Source organism: Dasypus novemcinctus, chromosome 13 (assembly GCF_030445035.2).
Source record: "Dasypus novemcinctus isolate mDasNov1 chromosome 13, mDasNov1.1.hap2, whole genome shotgun sequence".
Taxonomy (NCBI): domain Eukaryota; kingdom Metazoa; phylum Chordata; class Mammalia; order Cingulata; family Dasypodidae; genus Dasypus; species Dasypus novemcinctus.
The window spans coordinates 109,989,162-110,014,699 of record NC_080685.1 but is presented as its reverse complement, the minus strand read 5'-3'; the positions used below and the strand labels follow the sequence as shown (position 1 = coordinate 110,014,699).

The 25,538-nt window shown below is 37.6% G+C and overlaps 2 protein-coding genes across 5 annotated transcripts in view; one reads left to right on the top strand and one right to left on the bottom strand.

Annotated features, from left to right (window-relative positions):
• Window positions 1–2,719, top strand: part of AIDA (axin interactor, dorsalization associated) — a 64,089-nt gene extending 61,370 nt beyond the window's left edge. The window contains exons 9-10 of the mRNA XM_004482076.4: window positions 604–721; window positions 864–2,719. Coding sequence (XP_004482133.1) covers window positions 604–721; window positions 864–960 — 215 coding nt within the window. The 3' untranslated portion in view covers window positions 961–2,719. The remainder of the gene's footprint in view (window positions 1–603; window positions 722–863) is intronic.
• A 1,930-nt stretch (window positions 2,720–4,649) lies between these two features.
• MIA3 (MIA SH3 domain ER export factor 3) overlaps window positions 4,650–25,538 on the bottom strand; it is a 57,577-nt gene continuing 36,688 nt past the window's right edge. The window contains exons 8-29 of one of the 4 annotated variants that reach the window (XM_058275255.1): window positions 23,082–23,103; window positions 20,272–20,360; window positions 19,917–19,994; window positions 19,714–19,824; window positions 18,653–18,724; window positions 18,381–18,485; window positions 17,618–17,740; window positions 17,425–17,536; window positions 16,120–16,175; window positions 15,939–16,029; window positions 15,634–15,772; window positions 10,738–10,839; window positions 10,038–10,098; window positions 9,884–9,919; window positions 9,740–9,807; window positions 9,516–9,616; window positions 9,234–9,371; window positions 8,469–8,555; window positions 8,282–8,361; window positions 8,071–8,142; window positions 6,451–6,601; window positions 4,650–5,489 (exon numbers count right to left, since the gene is read on the bottom strand). In XM_058275255.1, the coding sequence (XP_058131238.1) occupies window positions 5,182–5,489; window positions 6,451–6,601; window positions 8,071–8,142; window positions 8,282–8,361; window positions 8,469–8,555; window positions 9,234–9,371; window positions 9,516–9,616; window positions 9,740–9,807; window positions 9,884–9,919; window positions 10,038–10,098; window positions 10,738–10,839; window positions 15,634–15,772; window positions 15,939–16,029; window positions 16,120–16,175; window positions 17,425–17,536; window positions 17,618–17,740; window positions 18,381–18,485; window positions 18,653–18,724; window positions 19,714–19,824; window positions 19,917–19,994; window positions 20,272–20,360; window positions 23,082–23,103 (2,202 nt within the window). In that variant the 3' untranslated portion in view covers window positions 4,650–5,181. The remainder of the gene's footprint in view (window positions 5,490–6,450; window positions 6,602–8,070; window positions 8,143–8,281; window positions 8,362–8,468; window positions 8,556–9,233; window positions 9,372–9,515; window positions 9,617–9,739; window positions 9,808–9,883; window positions 9,920–10,037; window positions 10,099–10,737; window positions 10,840–15,633; window positions 15,773–15,938; window positions 16,030–16,119; window positions 16,176–17,424; window positions 17,537–17,617; window positions 17,741–18,380; window positions 18,486–18,652; window positions 18,725–19,713; window positions 19,825–19,916; window positions 19,995–20,271; window positions 20,361–23,081; window positions 23,104–25,538) is intronic. The other 3 variants (XM_058275256.1, XM_058275259.2, XM_058275257.1) reach the window with 3 other exon arrangements.

The following is a 25,538-nucleotide window of genomic DNA, read 5'->3' as shown; positions in this document are numbered from 1 at the left end:
TCATGGTGGGGCTAGGCTTGCTCTTCAGCCCCGTCTTCATACAGACCTGTGCGATTTCAGGAGGGAAAAACAGTGCTTTGAAAAACGGGTACCATTTAAAAACAGCATCATCACATGATGTACATTGTTTCAAGTCCAGAACACTCCAAAGACTGAAATTTTGCATTTTTGTTTCAGAGGGAGAAGTGATTAAAGTTTCAATTTTTTTCTAGGAACTCTTTAAATGCCCTTTCTACCAAATGAGTTACTATAGGTAATGTTAGTATTTGACAAATATCTTGTTTTCTTTAGTAGTTTATGCTTCTGCTTGTGTATAAAACTTCTATACTTTCTTCAGTCAGTTTAGCTCAGGAAGTTTGTAAAAATCAGATCATGTAGAGAAACATCACTGCATTCAGATACAGAAGTGTTTTTGGGTGACAACTAGAATTATATGCTTATATCATGAGAGACTGTTTGAAACAGGTTACTTCATAGAATGTATTAACTGTTGCTTGTTCCAATACTTCTGGAGATCAAAGAAAATGGACTGTCAAGCTACAGATGTGCTGTCTGCAGCTTACGTCGTTTTTTTTTTTGTTTCGCTTTTTAAAAATTCTTTAGGTGCAGCTATCTTCTTTGAATTCAAACACTACAAGCCTAAGAAAAGATTTACCAGCACCAAGTGTTTTGCTTTCATGGAGATGGATGAACTTAAACCTGGGCCAATTGTAATAGAACTGTAAGTGATAACATCTAGAATTAGTATTAATTTAATGGTCACTATTGTATCTTTCTTCTTAGTCCCTCCTTATCCAGTATATAAATCTTAGAATAGATCATCAAGGTATTTTTAAACAATGATCTTTCTACTGTGGTTACAGATACAAGAAACCCACTGACTTTAAAAGAAAGAAATTGCAGTTATTGACCAAGAAACCACTTTATCTTCACCTACATCAAACTTTGCACAAGGAATGACTCTGACATGAAAGTCCTGAACTTCTGTGAAATTTACCACTCAGTAGAAACCATCATAGCTCTGTGTAGCATCTTCACCCTCCCACGAGCGGGAAGCCGGCTGTACCCATGCCAGGAGGCCAGAGTCTGATGCACAGCTGTTCCACAGAATTTCAAGGCCAGCACATCACTGACATAGAAGACTCCTTTGGATATGGGCTTAATAGATTTTGAGATGTTTTTACTTTTCTATTAATTGTGCAATTAATCGTCTATTTTCTAACTTACCACTCTACCTACCCTGCCTCCTGGAACAACACTGCTGTGGGTAGGACATGCTCATCTTCAGACTCAATACAGCAATAAGAATGTGCCAGAGTTTACACATCTGCTCACTTCTGCTCTCATATGCTTTTTTGGTTTTTGAGGCAACTTCAAACTTTGGGTTGATGTGGGTAAGATATGAAACTGCTTTGAGAAGAATTCATTGCAACAGTTATGTTGCCTGCCTGCCTGCCTGAGAAGGTCTGGAAATGCCTAAGCTGCTCCTCAGGGGTGGCTTAATGTCATCCTGATCTGAGTGTTCATTAGAAACATGTGCCGTGGCCCCATCAGCGGCCCAGGTGGGAGCGTTTGTTCCCCACGTTACAGCCATGATTTCTCCAAATGACCAGGTTACTTTTTGAAAAGTGAGCATATTTTTAGTCATGTTGATTAGCTGGTCTTCTACATCGCATTCTTATTCTTTCCGATAAAGTTTCTAAGGTTAATGTTGGAATCCTCTCAGAATAATTACAAATTTCATGAGTATTCAGCTACTATAAAGTAGCTGGCAGATGGTTTTGTAATGTCTACTAAATCATGTAACCTAAAACTGAGTCAGATGCTAACAAGATACTGCAGGAGTAACTGCTGTTTTCGGACAACTGATTGTGAAACTTTAAGACCTGCATACCTCCTCTTATAGTGATGAGTATGCACATCTGGAAAGATCATTCTATTTTCTGATACAGGTAGATAGATTGCCATTTATTTCCTATTTAGATACATTGGTATTCATCCACATGAAAATATGCAGGTCATTAGCTTATTGTAATTTGACTATGTACGTTATTTTGACTGAGCAGTGGGGCCTAAATGAAACTCCCATAGTATGCATGGGGTGATATTTGATACACAGACCTTGGGGTCATAGTGGGCTTTCTGTGGGTTAGATGCAGAGCCCACTTATTTTAATAGTCACTTTTAAGTGACATGAGGGGAATGCAGTGTCAGTACTGGCCCATTTTTAACCTAGTATAATCCTAAATCATACAATTCCGTATGTTTGCTTTTTAAATTAAGTAACCACAGTAAGTTCTTTTGGCCCTTGCACTTCAAGAGATCTAGTCTTTACTTTCAATTGTCTATTAGGTCAATTCTGTTTACTAGATAGATGTTAATAAAAACTATAAAAGCCTAAAAGAGTTCTCAACCAAATCTAGTCTTGTCTAATCTTGATTAGATTAATTCCAAATTCTACAGTGATTCACTCTAGGGGATGAAGAATTTGCCTTAATAAGGTACTTTGTTCACTTACCACTTAGACTCTGTTGTTAGATCCCTAGACTGTAAGCTCCTCAAGGGGCAAGAACCACATATTCTCCGTGTCATACATTTTCTAAGGTGCTTGGCAGCACTCTGTACCCTGTGGAGTACTCAGTACCTTTTATTTCATGTTGCTAAGGAGACCTAAAAAATAATCACTTTTAAAAAACCTATTAAAATGTAGCAAAACTGATATTGTTTATTCTTTTTTCTTAGACCATGACATGTATATCAAAGGATAACTTTTTAGGTAAGTCTGATTTAAACGGGAGAGCGCTTCACCCGCCGGATGCACACCGCAGCCTGTTTGGGGCTTTGCCGCAGAAGCGTGCCCCTAGGTGGGTGTTAGAAAGCAAATGGGGCTGGTTCAGAGCTGCTCAGGTGATGCCATCAGTCGGCATCTTACTGAGTTCTCCATAGATGAGATATGCAACAAATGCATAAAAAGGCTAGTTTTGAATAAAAAATAGATTTACTTTTCCTACTTAACTGTCTTCCTAGCTGGTATAATCTATATTTAAATGCTGTTTAAAACTAGAAATTATATTAACTTCTGCATTGTTTTGTGTCCTGAGGAGACTGACAAATTCAAAAGCTGTTAGTGGCTTCCACTTATTTTACATGGTTAAAAATGGCTTACAGGAAGCAGCTGTGGCTCATTCAGATGCACTCCCGCCTTCCATATGGGAGGCCTTCAGTTCCTGTCCCAGGGCCTCCCTGTGAAGGCAGGCTCACCCACACGCTGTGGAGAGCCGCCCGCGAGCGCCATGGAGCGCCACCCAGCCTGCAAGCGCTGCAGAGCGCCGTCGGGCCCACAGGTGCCATGGAGAGCTGACTCAGCAAAGGTGACACAACAGAAGAACTGAGACAGACCAGCAAGAACACAGAAGAGCTGAGGGCAGACGAGCAAAGAGAGCAGAGGGGGGAGGGAAAATAAATACAGACACAGAAGAACGTACAGCAAAATGGACACAGCGAGCAGACAGCACAGAAAGTCACAAGTGGGGGGGTGATTAAAAATACGGCCTATGTGATTAACAATGGCATTTTCCTCTTAGGTTTAATTTCTTCTATTGTTGACATTAAATGGGAGGACATGGAGATTGAACTCTCTTTTCCTTTGGAACTGGTCTATATTCCTTTTGAACGTTAAGACAATTCTCTTCTTTCAAAAGTCCTTATTTTCTAAAGTAAAGAGATGATAGTTTGAGTAGTTTAGTATAAAGAGAAAGCTTTCATATCGAAGCTTCTGCTCCTTTTAGAAAAGGTATCTTTTTGTGGCTTAAATATCACAACAGTGACAGGACATTCTGTAGGCTTTAACAACATTATAGAATTTCAGGGAATGGGAGAGTATAAGCTTAGCTGTAAACTAGAGTATCAGCCTTTTGGAAAGCTATTTAATCTAAATGATCAACTTCTTAAAATGTGCCAGAAAGTTACTGTAATTTAAAACATCAATGAGTTCTTAGAAATATTGTTTTAAAGTCCCTGTAGTAATGTGTATAAAAAAAAAAAATTGTATGATGCGATCTCAGATTCTTAGGTTTATTAATTTTTAACTAGATGCACCAAAGTTCAAATATTAATCTTGGAGTATTACCTATCAACAAAAATATTTGTGTTCAGCCTACGGTTGTTGATCTAGGGCAGGTTAGAGAAGTCTTATAGTCCTGAATTGTCTTTTCATGCACATTATATACTCTTCTAATTTTTTTTAATCTTCCTTGAAAAAAGTGGCTAAGTATGGCAGAGAGAATAGACTCCACCCTAAATTCTAAAGTCGCTTCCTATCTTTTACGGTCATGACATTTCCATTTTTCTAGTATCCACCATTAATACAAGAATGGTAAAAGGAATAAACAACTCATGCTAGTAATTCACATTCAGAACACTATTCTCAAATAGGCAATGAGGATCACAGAAAGGTACTAAATGCTAAACAGGTGGGGGCCGCTGAAATCATTTGTGAGTTCACAGGTGACCCCGAGGTTGAACCTTTAAAACAGCGTGCTACAAAGTCGTCATCTTTCTTCAGTTATGGGAATATGAGCTTACAGGTCAGTAGGATGGCACAAGACTGCTGAGAAAACAATCCAATGACTCAACAGACAACTGAGAAATAGTAATAAACACATTTTTATGAATTATTACTATTACTACAAAGAACTATAAGAGGGGAAATAAAGTTCAGTGATTTTTTAGTAAACATTTTTAGCGTAACAGTCTTTGTGACCAGATACTTTAAAAAAATCAAGCTTATAAATCCCATTACTCTGTAATCAACTGGTATACACTAAAAACAGGGTAATAAATGGAAATACATGCTCTTAAAGCATTTCCACAGGAAATGTTTGTATATTTCATGACACTCTAAATCATTTAGTAATTACGTATGCTACATTAACTAGAACACAGGTACTTTTTATTGCACATTTCAAAGTTGTAAGGAGGCTCTAGCCTAAGAGGCAGTCTTCATAGTAGGGGGGGAAATGATATTTTTGAATTGTTTGGCTCAAAAATGCATATTGCCAGGGCAGCTTAATTCTACAAACAAAACTTTTTAAATCAATTTTTGGATTTTGAAGCCAGTGAAATCCTTTAATGACTAGTGCAGTCCACTCTTTTTCTCAGGCTGAGGGTCAGAGGTCATGGCTAAGGGCTCTGTTTTAAAGCCTGTGATGAGTCCTGGCTACTGCTCTGAGAAGCAGGTGGGGGCTCAGCTCTGGAGCCTGAAGGCAGTAAGTCTCTTCCAGCAGGTGAAGGTGGATAATCCTGGGAACCATGAGGAGGTGGCAACTGGGTACCAGGAATCAAATACTCTCTCGGGCCAAGAGAGCCTAAAGGTCTAAATGGCTTGGGTCCTGGTAAAAACTCTCGAGGATCAACAGGCAGGTCCCGTTTTCCAGGTGGCACACCTGGTGCATATTCTCTTAAGCCTAGTGGGGGACGCAGCCCAGGACCTGGAAGAAGAAAAGTTATGTAAATAAGTATAAACACTGAAATTAAGATGATTCCAGGTACACTAATACATTCTTCAGTTTCTCACACACCTACCCACACTCCATACATCAGGCAAACTGAAGCTTGGCGAGATTAAGTTACAGGCCAGCCAGTCACACAAGCGCAGCTCTACCTAGTTCCAGACTGTTTTTTCCACTAAGCAATTCTGCCACAATTATCTCACAAGAGCTTGAGCTGCACTTGTAAGTACCTTATACCACACAAAGATGATAGATTATGAAACAAGAGCTTCACTGCAACCAGGAAATTTTGAAAAAAATAATTTCCATTGTCTACTAATGTAGCTCTTAAAAATTCATGCAGAGCTCAGCAGAGACTTAACAAGTAACATCAAAACAAACTGCATGGCCTTCCAGCTCCATTTATTAAATTCAACAATGTTCACTAGGTAGCAATAAAATCCTGCTTTCTCTTTAACATCTCCCTTCCATCTGTTCCCAGGGTGGGGAGCGAGGGAGTTCTCCCTCTCGTACTCCGGCCCACTGCGTCTGCTCCAGTGTGCGTGGTTACAAGCTTCATGTGGTCTACTGCATGTATCTGGTCCTACATGACATCTTCAACTCCTGGACTTAAGGGCTGTATCCTGCCACATTTCTACCCTTTAGAGCCTGTTACATAGTCTTGGGTGTTCCATGAACATCCACAGAATTCATACTTCTGGCTTTCTTGGAAGAAACCCTTTCATACTCTACAAGAGCTACCTGTAGCCCTCTGGGTATAGGAAGATTATGTAGCAACACAGGTGTCCCAAGAAACTTGAGAAAAAGTTAAAATGTAGTCATCTATCTATAAGGTTTCCACTGCCAAGCCCTGCAAAAGCAACTTAAATTTTAACCAAGGAATAGAAAGATGACATGAATATGCTTTACACGTCAGTTACTACTGTTCACATCATCATACCAAATGGTGGAGGAAGTGGCCGAGGCCCAAAAGGCCCACAGAGCTGAGGAGGGGGTCCGTATCGAATGGGTGGTGGCAGAGGGCCTCCCCGGGGAGAGCTCATGAGGGGAGCTCCTGGGAAAGGAGGGGGCCCCTTTGCAGCCATGGTAACCTGCAGAGCAAAAGAAATTACAGTTTTTAATTACCATAGTATGACAGATAAAAGCACCAACACCAATACAAGCTGCAACCCAATGAAGCAAGAGCTGACAGCTGGCACCTTTACTTTCCACCAGATTTACAGAGCAGATTTCATGCAACAAATCTCTACCCCTCCCATTTGTTCCCACTGACAGCTTAGAGGGGTGAAAAGGGTGCCGGAGGTCTAAACAGTCCTGCCGTTCACACCAGTACCTGTATCTGCAAACGGAAGGAAAAGCAAGAAGACTGTCAGAATATTAACAGCAGTAATTCCCAAATAATAAAAACGTACTATCCACAGCAATATCTATTTCTAGGACAACCTGTGCGCCCCTCCCCACATTGCTCCCATCACAACAGCTTATTTCCATATTAAGAATGCAGATAATGAAAGGAAATGAAAAATCCATCCTCTACACATGAAATAGCTATTATTCAGAATATCTTTAAGAGGCCTTTCATATATTATCTCCATTTCTCACATCCCTCAATTCTATGTATGACCACCTTGTTTTAAATACAAGGGAACAGAGGCACAGAGAGTATCAGATAATTTGTAATGGTCACACAGCACATAAGAGATTGAGCCAGAATTCAATAAAATGGCTATAAGTCCTTGCTGCGTCCACCTCTGCTTCCCCTCTAAAACAAAGGGGTCTTCTACTCTGTAGAAGTTGCCCTTGGATAAAAAAGAGTTCTTAGATGTCCTGGCTTCCTGCAGTGGAACTTGAAAGTATTTTCCAACACAATGTTATAAACACAAGTTACTAAGGCATAGCTCTACTATTTATCTTCATTCACTAGCAATACTGTGCATCATATTAGTAATCAATTGGGAAGTATAAATAAACTCATTCTGCTCTTCATGTGGTGAAGCACTGTGAGATATGATCACAGGACTTAACTGTTAGGCAGGCTATGAGGGAATACACTCAAGTGAGTATAATTTAAGGCCACTGCTGGGAACTGGCTCAATGGGTAATTACAGATTTTCGTTATTCGGTATTTTATTTCAGTTAACATTCTTCAGTTACTAGTCTGAAATTTTTGCTCATTAAAAACAGGGTTTACTTAAACTATAACTTAAAGGATTCATAAAAGCACACTTCCAAACAAAGGCATAACAAAAATTTACTGTGCCGAAGAATATTCAACACTGAAGCGGTTGAGAGTGGTGACTTTTCACATTTTTTAGTTATTAAAATTACAGCAAATGTTCTAAACAGGTTAATCGCCTAACTAAACCAGGAGAAAGGAGGAAAAAACCACCAACCAACCAGATTTCGGCAACCCAGCAACACTCCCAAGTCAAGAATAGCCAGAGCCATATATATCACCATGCAATTTAAAGCAGTGAAGATCAGTATCATGCTCCTCAGATCCTTTCCAGAAATACACCAAGTAAAAGCTCAGGTCACTCCTCAACCTCTAAGTACTTACTGCTACTGAATGCTCGGCCAAAGATGTAATGGTGGGGACAGAGGGACCTTCAGGTTCTTGAGGAACAGTTTGCTTTTTAAAAAATAAATAAGATAATACATACATAACAGAACACACAAACAGGAGATGAGGCAAGGAGAGGATGTTGTAGCAAAAGTTAAATGTTTCCTGAAGTATCTAATTAAAATTCAAAAATGACTGCAGATCTTACCTTGCCCTCATCTATCACCTTAGCAGGGGAAGAGCTTCTTGAGCTATTCATCACGGGTGCTGCACCACCAAGTCCTGGATCTGTTAAAGGCCAGAGAACTGATTTAGATTTACTGACTTGTACACTGCGAGGAAAAATAAAAAATCCTCCACCTACTTCCTCCTCCTTGACACACTGAGGTTCTTACCAGAGGCAGAAGGTTTCCCAAAGGCCTCAGATGACCATCGAGGACGAGGTAGAGGCCCATCGACTGACCCTGAGAAAGAAAGAGTTCCTTGCAGGTATTTTTTCAGAAAAAAAAAAGCAAAACCAATTATGGACAGGTCAAGGTTTAATTCTACCTAGAAAGCAACACTGAAAATAGGTCTCCCAATACACATGAAGGGGAATTGCCTAAAATTTAAACACAGACTTTTTTAAAAGTTAAAGGAAGAACTGCTTTGGATTGAAAGAGTAGCAATAAACACTTAACTGCCCTGGTCTTGTACTTCAAACTACAGGCTTATTACAGTTCTAGAGGTTCCTTTTTTCCAGTGTGTACAAAATCTGTCATATCTTCCCAAGTATTACATAAATGCCTAATTAAAAATAGATATACAGCATTTAATATTATAGTGAGAAATGGATGTATGCTGCACCAACTATAAAGTTTTAAGGTTACTTTTCTAATAAGAAGGGAGAACACCGTAGAAATTTAACTTAAAAATAAAAGCTTCTCCTTCGTAGTAAAAATTTTAAAACGAAGAAAAAGCAATAAAGGAAGCTCCAGGAAATTATTAAATGCTTTCTATTCTAAAGCATATCTTGCCATAGACTATTTATCCATCAAGACCAATTAAGAAATAATTATTCTCTATTCTGGATAAACCCAAATTCTTATTTGCATTAGAAATCTTAAAAAAAAACAAAACTCTTGAAATCATTCATCGCAAGGTAACACGTGGCTGCTTACCAAATTCGCCTCTAGGCATCTCTCTTCGGTTAAGAGTAGCAGAGCGAGGTCTCCCAGGCAGGTCCGCTGTCAGGGGAGGGGAGCACTCTCCACCACTCACGGGGGATGGGCCAAAAGAGCCGTTCTGGCTCAGAGGACCTGAAGAAGACAGGCACCACTTTAACAATAACCTCTTCGTGAGGATGTGCTTGGGCATCATAGCTCTTACACACAGAAATAAAAAGTCATTTATTTGCGTGCACACACACAAAAAACAACTGCCCTTTACGAAGCACCCCCTACCTCTCCGGGGAGGGTTTTGTACATTAGGTCTTCCTGGCATTGGCTTTACAATCACAGGTTCTTCTTGCAGCATTGCCATCTTTTGGGTTATTTCCAGTAATCTCAAATACAGAGAAAGAATGGACTTGAATATGATACAGAAAATCAATTCCTTTACTAGATGCCAATAGCACAGCCTTTAAATCTCTAAAACACTGAAAATACTACGTATCGAAATTGCATACTTGTGTCTCAAGTTTGCAGCTTCCCTTTTCTCTTCAGCTATAGCTCTTTCTGCAGCACGAGCTTTGAGCTATTGAAGAAAAAAATATTCAAATTCAGTTGTGGTAGACTATGCACAAAATCAAGGAAAGAAAAAAAAGTCTTACCCAGTTATCATGAGCTTTCTTCTCATGGGCAGCAATCTAAAAAAGACAAGACATCAAAAAATATGTTTAGGAATTCATTATAATAGCTATTATAATTAATAGTCTGTATTAGATAACAAAGAATTCTACAACTATAGGGTAGGATAATTATTACCTGGTCTTTAAATGAGCGCTCTGTTTTCTGTAATTCGTCTTCCATTTCTTCAATTCTCCGCCTAAGAATTATACTTGCTTTTATCAATTAAAGAACTGAATAAAAATTTAAATAACATGACCATGTTTCCCTTATTCTAATGACTGTACAACTATAGATTGTATCCAAACATATAAAAATATATTTCACATGGTTATAGTGAGACTACATTATAATCAAAACTAATGCTACATAATTTCCTTATTATTTAAGGGCTGGAGATTCTGAGTTGATACAATGTAATTTCCCTAACCCTTCTTCATTAGGTTCTCAAATAATCCTGCTATAAGTATCTTCACCTATAAAGCTTTTATCTTCCTTTAATCATATCTACAGAAAATTTCCCTATGATTACTGGCTCTATGAAATGGCATGATCATTTTCATAGTTTCTGATACTTCCTACAAAAACTATTTTCCTAAAGAATAATGTGAATATACAAAACCACCCAAAAATATTTGTATGAACCAGGTTTTGTTAACTTATTTTTTCATTTGTCAACTTAAAATTTATTTTTTCTCAAGTCAACTGTGTTCATATTCTCGGACCATTTATTTATGCTTCTGTGCTATTTTGTTCCATACAGTATAAAAATGGTATTTTTAAAAGGACAAACAGTAGTTTTATTATCACTAACGCCCTCTTTAGAAGCTGAACTCACTTGTAAGTTTTCACTTCCTCTGCAGCCAAAACCGCTTTTTCATCTGCAGCTGATAGTCGCTGCTCTCTTTCTTGCCGGTCATACTCTTCTTGACTCAACTTCCTAAGATGAGCAAAAAATAAATGACATAAAACCAGTTACCACGTGAAAGTGGTTATTTCTCTTCTAAGCAGTCTGAATCCTCTATTCAATGGCACTTCCCATTGTTCTCTAAAATGCATCAACAGGGAAGCAGACTTGGCCCAGTGATTAGGGCGACCGTCTACCACATGGGAGGTCCGCAGTTCAAACCCTGGGCCTCCTCGACCCGTGTGGAGCTGGCCCACGCGCAGTGCTGATGCAAAGGAGTGCCCTGCCTCGCAGGGGTGTCCCAGCATAGGGGAGCCCCATGCGCAAGGAGTGCACCCCATAAGGAGAGCTGTCCAGCATGAAAGAAAGTGCAGCCTGCCCAAGAATGGTGCTGCCCACACAGAGAGCTGACACAGCAAGATGATGCAACAAAAAGAAAGACAGATTCCCATGTCGCTGACAACAACAGAAGCGGACAAAGAAGATGCAGCAAATAGACACAGAGAACAGACAACTGGGGCGGGGCGGGGAAGGGGAGAGAAATAAATAAATCTTTAAAAATAAATAAATAAAAATAAAAATAAAATGCATCAACATACAGACAATATCACAAGAAGAAATACAAACCTACCATTTAAGGAAAAAAATCAAAGTCTGGCCCTGCTGACAAGTTGACCACATTTTCTAATTTCTCATAATTCTCTACTCACTAGTAAATACAACAATTGTAAAATACATTATGGGCAAGTCTCTTATGTCTGAGATGAAAGCTCATTTTATTTTTAATATAATGCAGAAAGCCAGAGTGATCAACCCAATACAATTAGGTCTATTAGGAGACAAAAAGGACAGTTGTCTTATTTCTACCTGTAATTACTTTTCTTATTTCTACCATGGGAAGACTATTTCTCAATACAAGACTGGTACCATGATAAAGATAGCTGACAAAAAAGCCTTTTCAAACATATCTTCTAAGTACACAATTAACCAAAGAACATTTCCACACTTCAGATATGGAATTCCAACCATCTATCAATGAAATCTTGATTAAAGAAAGAGGCAAGCTTAGCATTGGCAACGTCTATCAAAGAGAAAAATAATACATAATGGGGAAGCAGCTACTATCTACCATATGGGAGGCCCTCAGTTCGCATCCTGGGGCCTCCTTGTGAAGAAGGCAGGCTCACCCACCTGCCACGGAGTGCCGCCCAGCCTGTAGGTGCCACAGAGAGCCGACTCAGCAAGGTGACACAACAAAAAAGAAGGAAGACAAGCAAGAACACAAAAGAGCCCTCAGCGAATGGGCACAGAGAGCAAGCAAGCTGCAAGGGGGGAGGGGAAATAAAAACACAGATACAAAAGAATGTACAGCAAAAAGACAGAGAGCAGACAGCACATAAAAAGCCACAAGGTGGGGGATAAAAAAAAATACATACTGTCCCATAATCAGGGTGTTATCTATTGGACACAGGCTTTAACTGGCTAACCTTCAAGCTCAGCAATGTCAATCTACTGCAACAGGATTGCTACTGTTCATTAGCACTGTTTACTGAAATGAAAAATGATCCGAACTTTTCCATAAGCACCATAATCACCATTTTAACCTGCTGGAAACAGGTTTTAATCATATAATCTTCAAGCTAAAGAAGTCAATCACTATGATACAGACTAAAGGTAGCAACACAATGATTTGAAAACATTACTTCTTGGTTATCCTTGTATTTCTTTCCTCCCCCCACCCCCCCTTTTTTTTCCCCAGAACCAATAGTTCTGACTAAAAAGATACTTAACTTGAAACTTAATTTTTATGGGTCAGTAGCAAAATTTAAAGGGCAACAGCAAAACAGGTCAGTAACACCAAAGAGAATTCTTTTATAGCCACCTATTCAATACTACAACAAATACGTTATAGACCAGTGGCTATACTACACTGGTTACCCTTAAGGTGCTGAACAGATAAAAATGTGGGTGAAGTACTATCCCTGCACTAAAGGGATTCACAGTTTAATGTATAAAAGATACAACTAGGAAGAGAGCAACCTGTGATCTGGCTTAAGGGAGCTAAGAAAAGTGAGTCTTGAAGAAAGATTCTAATAATGGATGAGTCAGTCTGAGAACACTGAGAGAACAGCCGGCCAAAATACAAAAAAATGTGTTTGACGGCATCAGAGCTTTAAATGGCAATGAAAATATATCAGAATAAGATCCAGAAAAAAGGAAACCCAGAATCACAGGTAGGCCTGACATCTAGAGTAAGTTTTCCCCTAGGTTCATGCATGAATTCCCAAATAAAAGAGAGATAGTAAGCAGGTGAGCAGAGCTTTTAACAGATTTATGGGTTTAGGGATAAAACAAGCAGAATTTAGAGTCTGCCAATGGGGGCAGGAGGGACCCTAAAAGAGCCCTAGGCACTGGGCTGGAACTAGATAAAGCTGCACATGTGGAATACCAAACAGGCAATACAGTGTTCAGTGGGACTGGGCCGCTGTTGAATGATCTCAATTGCTAACTGGATTGAAGAGATGACCACCTGCTTTAAGTAAACACAGATCTTTTTTGCAGGAAGGTGACATCATCCTAGGCCTCATACTTCCTCAACAACTATGTACAAATCCATCAAAACTGATCAGACACTCCACAAGACAATACACTGTGATCAAAATCTAAAAGACAACAAAAGTGAACCCCTAAGGAACACACATGCAGACTTTAAAATAACTGTGCCTTATGTATAAGCAAACAAAGTAAAAATCAACAACTGTGAATTTCAACGGAGGATTAAAACATATAAAATGGAAACACTGAATACTGAAATCAAGAACCCAATGAGTGATTTTACCAGCATATTTGACAACTGAAGAGATTTAGTAAACTGGAAGACAGGTCAGAAAAAAATACCCAGAATGAAGCAAATTCAGGTAAGAAAGTAAGAGACATAAGGGCAACAGTTTTTTTTAAAAAAGTCTAACATATTTAATTGGCATCTCAAAAGAAGAGGAGAGAATAAGGCAGAATCAATGTATGAGGAAAGACAGTGATCCCAAAATTCAAGAGGTGCTGATGCCAAGAGCCCCAGCAGCATAAACGCAGAGAAAAGGTGTGTGTGTGGGGGATGGACAGACACCTAGTCACCTCCCAACAAAACTTAGAAAGGAAAAAAAAGGAAAATGACTACAGCAGCAAGGATAGTGGTGTAACACACAAAAAGGGAAAATAAGAATGACACTGGGTTCCTCAAAGGAACTTTAAAGCCACAAGACAGTTGGTTCTCTTTAAAGTGCTGAAATTAAATAATTGCCAAAATTCTACAATTAGCAGAAAGAGCCTTGAAAATGAAGTCAAAGTTAAAACATTTTCAGATAAAGATAAACTCATTTAATCTGCCATTCAAAGATATTCTTCATGGAGAATGAACATGACCTCAAATGAAAGACTGAAGAGTTAAGACAGAATAAAAAGTTCAGGAGCTACAGATGTGTGTATAAATCTAAATGAGTATTGATCAGATAACTGTAAAAGAAATCTCATGTGCACTCTGAAGTATACAGAGAATGGAAAAGCATTATAATAGCATGTAAACCAGGAGGAAGTGAAGAATGAAATTAAAGCCCAGGGAGAGGCAAATCTGTTAGTTTATATCAGACTTTAAATATTACAATTCAGGATGGGTGCTACAGTCTTTAGAGTAATTACAAAAAGAAAAGTGCAACAACCTATAACTTAAATGGGGGAAAGGCAAAATCATTAAAAGGATTCCAAAAGACAGAAGAACACTGAACAGGTCTTCAAATAGAAAGCCAATACTAATATGCAGATTTAAACACAAATATATATGTCAGTTACAGTCTAAGAAAAAAATGAGTACTTACCCAGACTCTATGACTATCTACCTATTTTTTTGCCATAACTCACCCCAGAGAATACTTTAAGAAGCATAACATTTGAGTAAGAAGGACATTGCCCAGTGAAAGCAGTGTAAAGGACATTTGCACTGCAGGGAAACCAACATTACATATGAAGACCGAGGGGCGTCATGTGGTGTGGAGGAAGCAGCCGAGTGTGGCTGTGGCCGCAGTTCCGGAAGCTCCTGCGGTTCAGGAGCTGCGGGAAGTGCACCTGGAGAGCAGCCCGGGGCCAGCTGGGAGAAGTGCCCTGCGGGTTTGCCAAGGTCAAGGGTCCACTGTAGTAGTTGTAGAAAAAAACACCAAGAGTTTGGAAGAAGCGATACAAGAAAGGGAAATCAGAGATAAGGCGATTAGTTAGGGGGCTGGCAGAAAAGACGAGATGGGTGTGAACAGCGGCTTTTGGGGTGGAGAGCAGGGACCCAACGAGTCATGATGATTGAATGGATGTTGGAGAAACTGAATAAACTTGCATTTTATTCACTGTATCGTAATGTACTTTATCATGAAGAAAATTCCTTTTATTCTACTAAAAAACATGTCCTATAAATCACTCAGGATTTTTAAAGGTTCTATAACAAGTCAGTTAAAACAAACGGAAGGTAACTCAGAATTAATCACAAAGAAAGCAAAGTGAAGTAAGTGGTGAAGCCACAAGAAGGAAATGGATCTTTAAAAAAAGTAGCACTTCCAACAGTAACTATTAATACCAGTAAACTACTCCTCCCTCAAATAAATTACAGGCAACAATTTCTGAAAACTAATTAGAATGAAAAGAAAAATGCAAGTTATGGAAAATGAGTCAGAAAGAAAGACATATCTACACTAATTGTAAATTAGGGAACAATAGTAAACAACTTTTATAAATTACTTTAGTATACATCAGCCATACAATACTTTTAACAATGACCAACAAAAATCTTACTTTTGCAGAGCCATCTCTTTCTGCTGGTAGAGTTCATTCAGAATCTCTACTTTCTGCCTCAGGGTTTTGCATTCATCCTCCAGGCCAGCTTTGGCAGACTGCAACAAATTGCGATCATCTTCTAATTTCTTTATCTGGTCTGCAAAGGGTAAATATTTGAGTTACATGTGTGCATATGAACTTGAGAACTTGACTGAGGATGGTGCTGGGAGAGGTGGGATGCATGACAGCAGGGAGCCATTCTTTATCTTTCCAATGCAAAACCAATTAAAGACAATGCAGTTTCTTCTCAAGAAACAACTTACCTTCCAGGTCACATTTAGTGGACATTGAGGCTCTTAGCTTAACTTGTAATAGCTTTAGATCCTCTTCAACTACTGATATTGCAGTTTTTGTCTGAAAATTGCATGAGAGAGAAGTATTCTTAGAAAAGAGGCATACAAAGAACTCACAGGCACTTAGGGTACACTATAAAAAGGATTATACCCGAGAGACATCCATCATCTGTTTAATTTGATTTTTCAGCTTCTCATTCCGGTCACCTAAAAAAACAAAAGGCTTTAGTTGTTTTTTTCTACCTTGCTTCTTAACATTGTTCTAGTTTCCTGATTTCCAAAAATTAAAAATTATCTCCAGCTCAGACATTAAAAATATATATTAATCAACAGGATTTATCAGGCTACTTGACTCTTAAGAGAATCACAAAGTTAGATTCAAAAAGTGAATTCTCAGTTTGTACTAAAAAATGTTATCTGTGCTGTTCTTGAGCCAAGATGGGATACAGGAGCTAAAGCTCTCTTCTCTCCTAGATCTGCCTGGTCCAATGTCATATTTCAGAAACATTCACTCCTTTTTCTACCCCTGAATCTGCTACCAAATGTGGCTCAAAACCCCCACTGTGCAAGTCATAATCAACTTGGGAAACAGTGTTTAGAAACACTGTCCTCATGAGCAGGATAAACACTGCTACTATTTAGCCTCTACGCTCATGGCCTTAGTTTATGGCTCCTATTACATCTGAAAACTGGGTGTGGGCCTTAAAACCACAGAACTGAGATGAGGAGCATTCAAATTGAATGTCAGGGCAGTGGACTTGGCCCAGCAGACTTGGTTAGGGCATCCGTCTACCACATGGGAGGGCCGCGGTTCAAACCCTGGGCCTCCTTGACCCGTGTGGAGCTGGCACATGTGCAGTGCTGATGCGCGCAAGGAGTGCCCTGCCACGCAGGGGTGTCTCCCGTGGAGGGGAGCCCCACGCGCAAGGAGTGCATCCTGTAAGGAGAGCCGCCCTGCACGAAGGAAAATGCAGCCTGCCCAGGAATGGCGCCGCACACAGGGAGAGCTGACACAACAAGATGTTCAACAAAAAGAGACACAGATTCCCATGCTGCTGACAACAACAGAAGTGGACAAAGAAGACACAGCAAACAGACAACGGGGGGGAGAAATAAATAAATAAATAAATCTTTAGGGGGGAAAAAAAATCAAATGTCACCTCCCGAGACTTAAGAAACAAGTTTCTCCTCCTACTATACCTTAATTCTATAGTGTCCAATACTTAGAGAAGTAAGACACACTGAGGCTGCTCCACTTCCAGTGCACAAGTATTTAATTCTCCTGCCCACTGCTTACCACACCCCAGCTACTTCTGTCACCCAATGCACACAGACATACATGTAAATCTAAGGATGCTCACACTCAAGAGGAAAACGTCCAGCCCAAAAGTTGAGTCAGTGCACTTAATAAATGACAGGAGGACAAAAAGGGATCCAGCCCTGAGACTGATCTTACCTCCCACTTCTCCATTTGCTAATTCATCCAACTCAATTCCTCCTTTATTTTTACTCTCAGAATCAGAGTCACAATCTAACCGATTCAACTGTGTAATGCAATTAGTCAAAGCCTAGAAGAGAAGAAAAAGGAGATCAGAAAGAGAATCTCAAATTAAGCATATTTAAAACTGTATTCATGAGAATGAACTTACATCAATATTATCATCTTTGTAGGAAAGAGCTCCTTCCAAATCTTTCTGAGACTTCTGAAATGATTTGATTTGCTCACTGAGCTCAGCATGTGACTTACTCCAGTCTTCAATTTCCTTCTGCAACTGAAAAGTCATCACATGAATTACCAAAGGAGGCTTTCACACCAGAGCCCCCAGGACGTGTGAACGAGGCAAGGGAGTAGGCAAAAGCCCCTCCTGGACCTGTGACTGCAGGCTAAGGTCACCGTTAAAGGGAGAGAGGAGAGTGGTCCCAACCTCAGATGCAGTGAAACTTGAGAGCTGTCCAGAAAGCTGACCCAGTTCACTGCACCCTTCAGAAAATGGAATAGAAGGGCACATCTCACTGTTTCCCAGGCCCAGAACTACAGATTATGCAATCTCCGCTAGGTCAGTGAAGCAATAACTGCTCAAGGAGGCTTATAAAGTATCTAATTCTTTGGTATAAAAAGTCTATCCATCAGCCCTTTGCGGCCACCCCAGTTAATAACTAGTTGGTGTTTGACAAACAAAGACAAGCACTCTCACAGCCACCAGAAGCTATGCAGATGGAGAGGAAACTTAGAAGCGATGGGGAAGACATATCTATGTCCTCAATTCTGGGACCATGCTTCACATTTTACATGTCTAAGAACAAAACCCTGCACTCATATTTCATTTTCAAAACGATCTGAGAAAAGATACTCAAGAGACAATGATATTTAGTTCTTTAGCTGACATCATCTATAGCATTACTTCTCTGTACCTGCTCCTTCTTCTTCTTTAGCTTCCCATTCTCTTCTTGAACCCGATGGCACTCAGACTTCACCTTCTCTTCACTAAGTTTAGCTTCATTAAGGGCAATTTGAACCTAACACAAAACATTCCTATAAACAAGTTGATTCCCAAGAAAAACAGAAAAGGTTGCACTTTCCCAACCAGACATCATATTAGTTTCCACTGTTTCCATATTCTAACATACATCAAAAAAACTAAGGTATGCTATCAATATCCTGCAGGAATTATGAGCAGTTTTACCTCTGAAAATTCTGAGGCATTCACTGAAATAACATCTTTTAGCTTCTCTATAGATTTCTTGTTTTCCAGTATCTGTGTATAGAGACAGAATACAAAACATGTTCAAAGGATTTCAGTAGAAACAGAGATATACGCTAAAAAGAAACACTAACAAAACATATCCCAGTCATTCCCTAGGCTTTGGGTAAAAACAGTGATCCAGTTTTGGCCTAGGATCAAAGTCAAAAACATAAAGAGATGAAGAAGGAAGAATACCATGTATATGTGTTTCATAGTAGCTACAACCTTCCTGGTTATAAGGTAATATGGGAAATGACCAGACAAAAAGGTAAAATCTAAGAAGATGGAAAAGCTTTCAAGTAAAACAGTTCAAATCAATGATTCTTCCTAATGGTGAAGAAAAAATCTCCAAGTGGACTGTAAAGATTCTCTTGTCTGGATTAAAAACAGTAGGACTTGGGGGAGAATAGACAAATCTACAATACAGAGGAATTCCAGATAATTTTTTGAAGATACTGCCTCCTTAAGCATGGGTTGTGCAAAGTGACTTCCTTCCAATGAGGTCAGTATGCAAAGGAGGAAGAAAAGAGTAACTTCACAGTGGGAAAACCGAGTAAACACTATTCAGCTAAGTGTTCAAGTTTAAGTGGGTTTGAGTGATAAGGAAACCCACTGTACTATCCCTGAAAGTTTTATATAATTCTGAAAACTATTCTAAAGTTAAAAGTTTATTTTGAAAAAAGAACCAACACAAAACAAAACAGTAGGACTGTTCAAACTGGCTAGAGTTTCTTAGTTTTCCTGTATGCTTTGGAAGACAGAAGTCAAGCAATATAAAAATTACCCAGAACGGGGAAATACTTCCTAGGCTCTCCCAAAACAGTTAGGTTGTGAAATCAGTACATAAAATTCCACAAAAAGGGACAAAATTAGGTTCAACTTTCCTGTTGTCCTCTCTTATTTTAGGTAACGGCATGGAAAAATATAGAGTTCAACTCACCCAATGTACAAAATAGCACAAAAGCCAAAATTACAGTAACAAGTAGCAGCAACTCCCTCACCAAGTCCTGATTCTTGGCATTCTGTTCTCGCTCAGATTCCAACATAACACGAAGATTTTTAGCTCGGTCACCCAAAATTTCATTAGTTTCTTCAAGTCTCTTGATTTTATCCTACCAAAAGAGGTATTAGCATTAGTAATAATTACTCATTAGTTTCATTTCTATTTTTAGATTATAATACTGAAAAGAGAGGGAATTTTTACCTTAAATTTAACTGCCTCATCAGAGAGAATCATATTTTGTTTCTTGGTTTCTTGAGCATGTTTCTTTGATTCCTTGATCTATATAAATATAAATATATAATAAAATATTCAGAACTCAGAATTGGAGATTTTAGTGCTATCAAAATTTATCTGCTCATGGATATCCCCTTCAAAAGAAAATAGTATTAATTTACACATACTGTGATTGCCTTAGATTTGGAGGTTTTGTAAAATAAAAAAAAGCAATGAAATAAGAAAATATGATTTATAGCACCATAATAACTGAACTCTAACACAGGTAGAAATAATTCAAGCTGGACCCATGAGGAGGGGAGAACTGAAAGAGTAACTGTACCTTCTGTTCATAATTTGACAATTTTTGCACAAGTTCTGCATTTTCTTTCATGATATTCTTCATTTTCTCAGAAATTTGTTGTTCAGTGACTAAAAAGGGAGAAAAATCCATAAGATTATTATGACTACTAAATTAAATTACCCAATATGTTAGCAGCAAAGGCGTGTTATCTGGCACCACGAGGGTAAAGAACTTGTTAGGATAACCACTATCCCTTGAGAAAGCAATCTGTAATTAATGGCATTAAAGGTATAAAAATATGATTGAAACTTAAGAAAAATAAGACAATAAGGACTTATTTTAATGAGATTTCAATTAATTTTTTTTTTTCAAAAATGGGAAAACACAGTAAAATGTTTTAGCCTAATTTCCCTCCCTTCATTAAGCACCTTTCTTGGGGAATAGATATAGCTCAGTGGTTGAGCACCTGCTTCCCATTATGAGGTCCTGGGTTCAAGTCCCTGTACTACCGTAAAAAACAAACAAACAAACAAAAAACACCTTTCTTTCAGAAAATGGGATGTCAAATATAAGTCATCTACAAAGAAGAAACACATAGAAAATGCAAGCATTTCAATATTCATTTCTATTCCTCAAATTATCTATGAAAAATACTGTGTTGATCAAACCACCAGCACATCAACACTCAGTTTATATGTTATCTTTTTGGTCAAATATAAACTTTTCAATAATTAACAAGTATCAAGGTGCCTACCATGGAGTAGAGACCCTCAAATTTTTGTTACACTCAACTTCCCAAGTCTTTTCAAACTTAGTACATTTTTAATATTCATATTTGCAATTTTCATGATCAAAACACCAATGACTCAAAAGATGATCTTACAATACAAGTTAGCCTTAAGAATAGAAAAAAAGTAGAAAACAAACAGGCAAATATTCTCACTACTTTCCATCCTACAACAGCAGTCATTGCCTGTATAATTAATTTATCAAAGGTCAAGAATGAGGTCAAGTTAGCTTACATGACATTTAAAAGAACCTGATGGTAGTACACACAGAAGACAAATATTTGTTATTTTAATTAGCATTTAGTATTAATTATTCCTAGCTATATGACTTACACACTTTCCTCTAAAGCTTTAAAATATAGCATGTCTTGTTCCATGTGCTGCTATCCAGCTAGCTCAATCTCCCCTATTATCTCCTGTGATTACCCCTAAATCTGCCTCTCTAGAACTACCCTTCATCTAAATATAAGTCCAACATTTCTTAGTGCTCACTGAAATTTCCCCAGAGGTTTTATTTCAAACACCCCAAACCAATCTCTTTTCCATGCTCAGATTTTTCTTACCCATGTCCCTCAACAGACTCCTCTCTCTCATCTTGTCTTCCTATCATCTGCCACTTCATTCTTCTTGTCACACAGGCTTGAGAACTTGCAGATACCTCCCTCACGCTACTGCCAAATCATATCATTCTCCAAGGTTCTACTATTTCCAGTACACTTAGATCATGATAACCACTTTAAAAAATCCCCGATCATTCCATGTTCTCCTCACTTCAAGCTATATTTTTCAGTATCTACCAGAGATCCTTCTAAAATATAATATTTTTGAGGAACTGAAGCAAAGGATTGAACTGGGGATCTTGTATGTGGGAAGCCGGTATCAACTGCTGAGCCTCAACAGCTCCTCTGAGTTGGCTTTTTTGTTTGTTTGCTCGTTGTTTTTTTGTTTTTAGGAGGTACCGGGAACCGAAACCAGGACCTCCCATGCAGGAAGCAAGTACTCAACTGCTTGAGCCACATCCACGCCCTAAAATATAATTGAATTGGCCTACTCATAGGCAACAATATCTTTATATTCCCCAATAGATTTTACTTCAAGAAAACTAGGGTAGTGTAGTCTGAAAAGCATGGACTTTGGAATATACATATCTGGGTTGAAATCCCGGCTTCACCAGTTAGTAGCTATAGGACCTTGAACAACTAACCTTTCTAAGCCTTGATTAATGTTGTTCATCTAAGATGAGATTGTTGCCAACACCTTATACATAAATATCATAGGTAAAGTAACTGTCTTATAGTAAGGTAACATATGAAAAGCATCTACACCAGTGCCCAGAATCCCAGGCTCCTGTAACTGGCATTTAATTCTATCATCTGACCCAATATCCAAATATCTCTTCCATGTTACCCAATGTTAGAGCTCTCCTCCCCTCAGGTCAAGACTTCACTACCTCCAATGCCACTACCACTATGATAAAACAGTATCTGAGAGCCTACCCTTATGGGCCAGGCAGCCAAAACAGACTATCCCATTTAATCCCACTTTCTACATAGCAAATACCTAATTTCTCATCACCATTTTGTACCCTATTTCTACTTTTTCTCCACTGGAAGTGTACTTAGCTATCATTATAATACATATTTTTAAAATTTCTATTTAGACACATATATTGCCTCATATTATCTATATCTTCCAGGTCATATGCTTCTTGATAGGCACACAGTTCTTAATAATCTTTACTCTTCCCTCTCTCCAAACTTAAAATTCATATAATCAACTGCCTCCAAAACCACTGTACCCAAATGTCCCTAAGGTCCCTCAAAGTCAGTCTGCCCAAATTAAACTAGTTATCTTCTCTCTACTCCCACTACTCGTTCTTCCTCATCTCCTATCTCAGTTGGTAGTACCATCATATACTCTATCATCCAAGCTAGAAATTTAGGGTTATTAAATTTCCTGAAGTCAAGTCATTCAGGCACTAGAAATTAATTTATCGACTTCTAGCTTAAATATCAATACAGAAGAAATAGTACAAATAACAAAATAAGTCTAAAAATTTACCTTGATATACTCTATTCTTTACCTAGGAGAGAAATAAAATTAAATTTGATGTCAAAACATTAATGGCAATATAATATTTTCTAATATAACAGTCAAAATTGTAACCAAATAAAAATTTAATAATTTAATTCAGCAAAATGAATTCATGAGATTAAAAAACAAGAAATGGTTAAAATTTATTTATAATTGGCAGTGTTACTTCATAAATAGTTTCTAATAAAAGCACTAAGATAAATACCTTCTTTTGCAATTAAAGATAAACTTACATATCTATTAAGTGGACCTAATGTATAAAATGAGCATGTAATTTTAATAATGTAAATAGATAATATTCTCATAGTAAATATGAACTAGAAATATATACTTTTATCTTTGCAATTAATTACAAAGTACACAACATATAGTGTACTTTATATAAAGATATCAACATAAACATACACAACCGACATAACAAATATATGGCTATCTGGAGAAGAGAAAGAGAGAAAGCAGGAAAGATAAATGAAATTCATAAAAATGGAAATAATGATAATCTCTGGGTGGTGGTCTTTTGGTTTTTATATATTTTCTGTTTTCTACAAGAATGTCTTTTTTGATTCTTGAAGAAAAAAAATTAAAACAAGCCCAATTATAATCTTTAACACAAAAATAGCTGACTTTTAAAAAGTTAGCCTTATATTACTCTCAACAAACAGACACGAAGGCATAAAGAAACATACACTAGTTTTAAGATTTTATTGTTCTATTTATTTTCTTGTTTAAATTTTCATATTCCCAGGCATTTTCCTCTCACCTGTGTTATTTATAGTAGCAAAACATCTGAAATAATTTCAAGGTCTAAAATTGGTGCAATATTTCATAAAATATTTCGCAGCAATTATAAGTATGCAAGAAACACTGAAAAAAGGGCAAACAACATATAATAAAATCTCACTTATTTAGAATTAGCAATATGGTTGAAGAAAGCTGTCTGGAAATATCTTTAATCAGGGTTAACAAATACAGCCTCTCTGGTAGTGGGATTGTGATTTTACTTTTTTCTTTGTACTTTTCTATATACTATTTGAATTTTTCTACAATGTGCATGTACTACTAATATAATCACAAAACTAGTGAAGTTCTTTTCATTAAAAAAGTCAGTTTGTAAGAAACAGAAAACATCCTTTTAAATTAAAAATTTTTTCTTATCAGCAATATATCTACAGGTGAACAGATAAACTACACTATTAGCAAGAAAAACAAACTACTGATATAATGTAGATAAATGTAAAAACCTTATGCTGAGTGGAAGAAGTTCAGACAAAAAAGAATGTATACATTATGATTTCATTGATACAAAATGAAAAATTCTGTAAGACAAAACTAATTTATAGATACAGAAAGAGATCAATGCTTTCCTGGGGCCCTGGGGCAAATTTACTGTAAAGAGGAATGAGGAAGGGAGCAGATGTAGCTCAGTAGTTGACCGCCTGCTTTCCATGTACATGAGCCCAGGTTTAATCCCAGGTGCCTCCTTAAAAAAAAAAAAAAGAACTTCTTGGGGTGTTGAAGCTGCTCCTTTATGGCCGTAGTTATAATCAATATAATCAAAAAACCAGTAAAACATTTTCATTTTTAAGTAGAAATGTTTCAAATTTTTTAAGAATTCCAAAAAATGCAAAGGAATAATTTTTAAAGAGAGAGAGAACAAACAGTACAATCATAAATATATGTACATGAATGGGTATACATACACATACAAGCATGAAAGATAAACTGTACAGAAAAAAGACTAAGGAATAAAAAATTGAATAGTGTGTCTTTGGACACTCTATAAGTGGTATTTCCAAATTGTAAGATATTTTCTGAGCCTAATAGGACATGATCAAAGAGGAAACTTTAGGAAACAGGTATTTATAATGAAAACAAATAAAAATTACATCATCTCCTAGATATAAGCATTTTTATCATTTTGTTGTATTTCCTTGCACTTTTTTTCTGTGTGTGTACACATGTGTTTATATAAGAATATAGTTTATCTACATTTGAAAATTTTTGATTTCTGGCTTTTTTCCACTTAACATTAAATCAAGTATTTTCTATGCTCCAATGTCTTCAAAAAATATACACATTAAGAGCTGTCGAAATATTCCCTTATATGACTGTACAATAGACAATTTAACAATTCTTTTACTATGGGTCATTTAGGTTGTGCCAAGTTTTCACCCTAATAAATACTATCCCATTGAATGTCTTTATACAAGATCTTTAATGCATGATTATTTCCATAGAGTTGATTACTAGATATGGTATTATGCTGCATAAAATTATTGATGTGAACATTTTTAAGACTTCTAGTACATATTATTAAACCGCTTTTCAGAACGGCTCTAAGAACTTCCAAGTCCTACAGCGTATATGTGCTCACCTAATACTTAATTTTTAAGTTTTTATATAAGGGACTTATAAATTGAATTT